This window comes from Ornithorhynchus anatinus, chromosome 5 (assembly GCF_004115215.2).
Source record: "Ornithorhynchus anatinus isolate Pmale09 chromosome 5, mOrnAna1.pri.v4, whole genome shotgun sequence".
Classification (NCBI taxonomy): domain Eukaryota; kingdom Metazoa; phylum Chordata; class Mammalia; order Monotremata; family Ornithorhynchidae; genus Ornithorhynchus; species Ornithorhynchus anatinus.
In genome coordinates, this window is record NC_041732.1 from 33,149,546 (window position 1) to 33,155,545 (window position 6,000).

The following is a 6,000-nucleotide window of genomic DNA, read 5'->3' on the forward strand; positions in this document are numbered from 1 at the left end:
TCGGAGGGCAGGGGAACACCTCTGGGTCAGGGACCCAGAACCAGGGAAGACCAGGGAATGAGAATGATCCCAGAGCAGACCGGAACCTGCTGGGGGTCGTTCACCGATAGGGTTTCCTGGTTCCAGAGAGTCTCCGGCAGACGAAACCAGGCGGTGGCGGAGTGGAGAGCTCAGTGGGATGGGATGTCATGAAGGAAGAATGCCTGGGAAAACGGAGCCGGGGGGAGCCAGGGTTGGGTGTGGGGAAGGCTCGGAGGTGGGAACCAGGATACGGGGGCTTTCGGGCCCTGAATCCGGGGGCAAGCGTGCCCCGCCCTTTAGAGAATTTCAGCCATTGCAAGGGTTTTTCTCAGTTTTACGGCCCCGCCTGGGGGCAAAGGGCCTGGAAAAGATGGATGCTGTGGAACCACTGACGTCTCAGCTGGGCCCGGAAGGAAGCTCTGGGGTCAGGGTCGGGGTGGTGGCTGTTTTCAACTTGGGATCAAAAGTTTTTCCGGCAGTAAAAAGGGCCAGAAGTCCTGGTGGCTCTCAAGCCTCCGGGCAGGAGGGACACTGGAGAGCTACAACTCCAGCTGCTTGGGGAGTGGGGGGCTTCAAATGTCTTTCCTTCGGCATGTTCCTCTTTGAGGGGCCTCACTCCCCAGCTCTGCTTGGAGGTAGGGGCGTTGCTGGATTCCCAGAGGGTTGTTGGAGGAGAGAGCCGAGCTGGGATACAGAGACACTGCTGGTCACAGGTATGCACCAGCCTAACCTCCCCCCTGCCCTCACTGGAGGGGCTAACTTGCCTGAAGTCCTGGCACGCTTTCAGGTACACACTCTTACACAGGCACATAAAGGCAGTCTTGGGCCCGGTCACACACCCACAATCACAGCACATCCACAGGCCACGCATGCAAGCAAGAAATTGGCACCTCCTTGTGGAGACTTTCTCCCTCTCTCCTCAAATCCTTAACAGATTTCTTCCCACTCCGATTCTTCCGGAGCTGCGGATCAGATGGACTCCTCTAACGCCAACCTACTCACTGTTCTTCGATCTCGTCTATCTTGCCGAACCCTTGCCCCCGTTCTTCCTCTGGCCCGGAACTCCCACCCCCTTCATATCCAACGGACCTAGAGTCCTCTTCACTGTAAGCTCCTTGTGAGCAGGGAATGTGTCTACCGACTCTGTTGTATTGTACTTTCCATCAGCTTGGTACAGTGCTCAGCTCACAGTAAGCACTCAATAAATATGTCTGATTGATCACCACTCTCTCCATCTTTAAAACCCTCTGAAAATGACATCTCCTCTAAGAGACCACCCCTAGATAAATCCTCAATTCCCTTGTTTGTTCTCCCTTCTGCATCCCCTATGAACTTGGATCTGGGCCCCTTTAAGCACATGCTATCCATCCCACCCTCAGCCCCACGGCACTCATGCTTATACTCTCCCATTTCCCCTATCTAATTTATTTTAATGTCTGTCTCCCCGTCTAGACTGTAAGCTCCTTGCTGGGGGGAGATTGTGCCTTCCAGTACCACTGTGTTGTGCTCTCCCATGCACTGACACAAAGAAAGTGCTCAATAAACACCAGTGATTGATTCGTTGATTGATTGACTGGTTGAGAGGAGAGCTGATCAGCATCTCTGGGATCGAGGAGTCAGCCAGGGGTTTAAGAGTTCGTTCTCCTCCCGGGCAACGGTAGCCATCAGTTCCTGCCAGTGGTTTCTAGAGCAAACTCCGAGGAGCCCCCATGGATAAAAAGGATCAGAGAAAGAGTGAGGAGGATAATGCTCAGGTAGGTCCCTAGGAGAACCCAGTGGAGGGGCTGGCTGAGGGGGGCAGGGACAGTGGATTGGGTGGGTGTTTACTCACTTCCCCCTCCTCTAGAACACACCCCTGTCCAGCTCCCAGCAGCATGGACACCAGCTGAGCACTGAGGCAGAGGTAGGAGGCAGTTGAGGAAGGACCCCAGTCCCTGGACAGTTGAAGGGGGCCCAGTTCACTTTATCAAGAGGGCAACCAGGACCGGTCAAGAATCAATCAATCAATCGATGGTATTTATCGAATGCTTACTGTGTGCAGAACACTCTACACAGCCCTTGGGAGAGTGCGTTAGAGTTGCTAGACAGGTTCCCCACCTAAAAGGAGTTGACAGTCTAGAGGGGGAGACAGATATTAACATAAATGATAGAAATATATCAGTGCTATGGAGCTGAGGGTGGGATGAATATCAAGTGCCTGATGGCGACCCCTGAGAACAAGCTGGGGAGAAGAAAAAGAGCTGCGGATGTGGATTCGGGAGGTGGGCAGGACGAGGGGACTGGGGAGGGTGACCAGCCCTTTCTTGAATCCCACCTTCCTCTTGGGTCAGCCCAGGGCCAGATGGCTCCATATCCCTTCTCCAGAATCTTGTTCCTGGTTCTCTCAACTAGAAACAGCGAGGGTCTCGCGGAGGAGCAGCACCGATCCTGGGGACTTGAGAGTAGCGAGATAACTCCCCTCGTCCTCTAGATCCCCAAGGCCTGGAGACCCTTTGGGGACAGACCCCCAAACAGGGAGAGGGTCCTAGAATCCCTCGAGTCACCAAAAGTCTGGGAGGCAGGAGACTATTCGTGGGGCTCATTCCCCGTGGAACGGAGGGGTTCATCACAACTGGGGCCGGGGGAGGTGGCGGGGGGTGTCCAAAGCTGTTTCCGTGGCCATAGTCACCAGCTTGGCTCTGTCCCAGGGCACCCTGGAGAACTGAAGGATTTACCTCAGCCACCCAAAAGCTTTCAGCTCCGGTTTAAAGGCTTGGGCCCGGGTTTGGATGTGGAGGGAAGAAAAAAATGTCCCAGATTGATCTCAGCAGGGGAGGTGAGTCGCTGCCCAAACAACCCATTGGGCAGCTGCAGGAATCACTGTGCTTCTCTCTCTCCTCCTCTCTGATCGTATCTCAAGGTCAGGGCTGAAGTGGGGGAGAGGCTAAATGGGTGGGAAAGGCAGGCATGAATTTGACTTGTTCTGGGAATTGGAGCCCCGGAGAGTCAAGAGAACGGGGGGGCGGGGTGGGTGGGAGGGAGGCAGGCAGGAGAGAATGCAGTGGGGTGAGGGGACGCCTGGCTTTTTCAGAACTGACGTGTGGGACCTGGGAGTCGGGACTCCTGGCTAAGCTGGTACTGAACTCTTCCACCATGCCTCAGTTTCCTCGGGCCCCGTTTATAGCTCTCCAAACCTCAAGGGCTGGCAGAAGAGTACCCTTTGGGCACTTGGTGTATTTATCCCACCCACAGCCTCACAGCATCTGTGTACACATCCATAAATTATTTATTTATATCATTGTCTGTCTCCCCCTCTAGACTGTAAGCTCGCCGTGGGCTGGGAACGCATCAACCAAATCCACTGTACTGGACTCTCCCAAGTTCTTAGCACAGGGCTCTCCACAGAGTAAGCGCTCAATAAACACCACCGATTGATGGATAGGAGAAGGCGAGCACTGTCTCTCAACCAACCAGCCCCGGGTAACAGTCCAGCCAGGATGCCCTGGTACCTTCCTGCAGCTGCTTTTCCAAAGCAGCTGTTTTCAGGCTCCGCTCTGCCCGTGCGCTGGGTTTGGAGCCCCAGTCTTTGGACAGGGAGGTTTTATGCCCTACCTGAAAGTCTTGCAGGATCAAGAACCGGTGAAGACTTTGACAGGGGAAGGAAATGGAGAGGGAAATTTAATCTAAACAAGAAGGAAGCTGATCAACTGGGCTTCCCCAGTCAGTGGATCATCTCCCAGCACGTCGGGGAGACACAAAGCCCCTGTTCCCCCAGGAGCTAATGAAGGGGAAGACTAAGACCCAGAGCGGGGCTAGGCACTGCCCGGGACTGTATGCAGAGTCAGAGTGACAGGATGGCAGGATGGCAGGACAAGCAGTGAAGGCAGAATCAGGCAAGGGGATCCGGACCCAGCGGATCCTTCCAGATCCTTTCAGCCAGACACAGCAGGTCTTTGCAAGGGGACAACTCTTGGTCCGGTACCCCGAAGAACCCCGTCTGGGAGGGCGGTGACAAGGGGAACGCGTCCGAGGGTCTCCATCTGGGGACTCCCGGGTGGGGTGGGTGAAGCTCTCCCCATACCCTCCGGAGTCCAGTAAAAAAAACCCGGGTCACCCACCGCTTCGGCTTTAGGGGGAGTGCGCGCTGGAACCCAGGTCGACGAAGTTGGCAGAACCTGAGGTGGGCGGCGGGGACTCATGTCCCCAGGCAACCTGTCTGGAACACCTCTTTAGACAAATGGCCACGGTGCCATCCGCCTCCTTCCCAATAGCAGAGCCCTCCCCTTCTTCCCTCCTCAACTCCCAGCTGGAGGAAGGCTTATTACAGGGGTCAACAGGGATGCAAGAGGGACAACGGGGACACAGACTCACGGTCCTGACCGCTGGGACTCAGCCTCCTGGAGTCCACGGTGCGACCTCCTGCCTGGGAGGCTCTGGAGAGAGAGGTTTATGTTTTGGCTAAGAGTTCTCTTTGTGTTTCCCCTCTCTGCCCTACCAACACTTGGGTTTTCAGGAGCCTGAAGGTGAGGGGGGAGGGGATGTGTATGTGTGTGTGTGTGTGTGTGTGTGTGTTTGTGTTGGTTGACTTTGACAGCTGAGGTTGGAGGATCCTTACAGTGCCCTTAGGGAAAGAGAAATCTCACCTGGCCCCTTAAAAACTCTCCATTTCGAACCCCTAAGAGGGGGATGGGGAGATTATAGAGAGTGGGGCCTCTCCCTTCCCTCTCTTCCCCTCCCCCCATCCCCAACCCATATGATCCTTCCCTGACTAAGCGGACAGACAGCCCCGGGGACGGCCCAGACGGACAGACTGGAAAACATCAACAGCTCCGAGGGAGAAGGGGGGAGCAGAGGGGAGAGAGGGAGGGAGGGAGGGAAAGGAAAGGGAAGGAAAGACTGCACATTAACACCGGTCGGGCCCGAAAAGTTTCCCGCATAAGGGACGACCCGCTTCCCGGCACTTCTGGGATCCAGGGACGGGCAGGAGGGATTTCCAGGGAATCGGAGGAGCGGCAGCAGCCGAAAGAGCAATAGCAGCAGCAGCAGCAGCAAAACTTCTGTCCCAAAGTCCCGCAAAACTTCCCCCTCCCTCTCTCCCTCTTTTGTTCCCCCACTGCATTGCCAACCAGGCAGCTCTGGCTTCCCACAGTGCGCTGTCCTCCCCTAACCCAGCCCCGATCCTACAACCCTTCCTCTCCCGGGGTCCCGGGCCTGCCACCCCGCACCCCTCTCCCCCCTGCACCCCCCGCGCCCCCTCCCCACACTCGGCGACCCTTACCGGCTTTGCAGGGGTCTTTGTAGTTGAGGGGCTCCGGGCCTTCTTCCTCCTCTCCCGGGTCATAGGTGTGATCGGCCAAGTCCAGCGCCTGAGCCGGGAGTGGGGGGAGGAGGAGGAGGAGGAGGAAGAGGAGGAGGAGGAGGAGGAGGAGGAGGAGGGGAGGGAAGCGGGCCGGGCCCAGCATGCTGCCAGGGGCCAGGGCTCCGAGGGCCGGGAAAACCGGGGAAGGAGGGGTAGAGAGGAATGGAAGGAGATGGGAGGGATTTTTTTTCCCCCTTCTTCTTCTTCTCCTCCCTCCCTCCCTTTCTCCGGCTCTCTCTCCCTCTTTCTCTCCCTCCCCTTCCCTCCCCCTCGCCTGCCTCCTTTTCCCCTCCCTCTCTCGCCCCCCTCTTCTCCCTCTTTTCCTCCCTTCTCCCTCTTCTCTCCCTCCCTCTCTTCCCGTCCCCCCGTTCTCCCTCGTCTCTCTCTCTCTCTTTTTTTTTTCCTAGGGAAATGAGCTCGCTGGAGGGCGTGTTTTGGGCCGGGGCTGTGCTCAGGGCCGGGAATGGGGCCAGGCGGAGGCGGGGCGGGGGGCGGGAGGGGGGCGGTGCTCTCCGGGATGCCCGGGCAGGACCGAGCCGGGGTCCCGGGCTCGGCCCGGTGGGGAGGGACCGGGGACGGGCGGCTCCGGGGATTCCCCCGCGCCGGGAGGGATGTGGTTTGGGGGAGGGGGGAAGGGGAGG

The 6,000-nt window shown here is 57.5% G+C and overlaps 1 protein-coding gene across 2 annotated transcripts in view; it reads right to left on the reverse strand.

Annotated features, from left to right (window-relative positions):
- Positions 1–5,557, reverse strand: part of BMP1 (bone morphogenetic protein 1) — a 35,804-nt gene extending 30,247 nt beyond the window's left edge. Inside the window, exon 1 of one of the 2 annotated variants that reach the window (XM_029065785.2) lies at positions 5,279–5,556. In XM_029065785.2, the coding sequence (XP_028921618.1) occupies positions 5,279–5,462 (184 nt within the window). In that variant the 5' untranslated portion in view covers positions 5,463–5,556. Of the gene's footprint in view, positions 1–5,278 lie in introns of both variants that reach the window. The other variant, XM_029065786.2, reaches the window with a different exon arrangement.
- Positions 5,558–6,000: the final 443 nt, after the last annotated feature.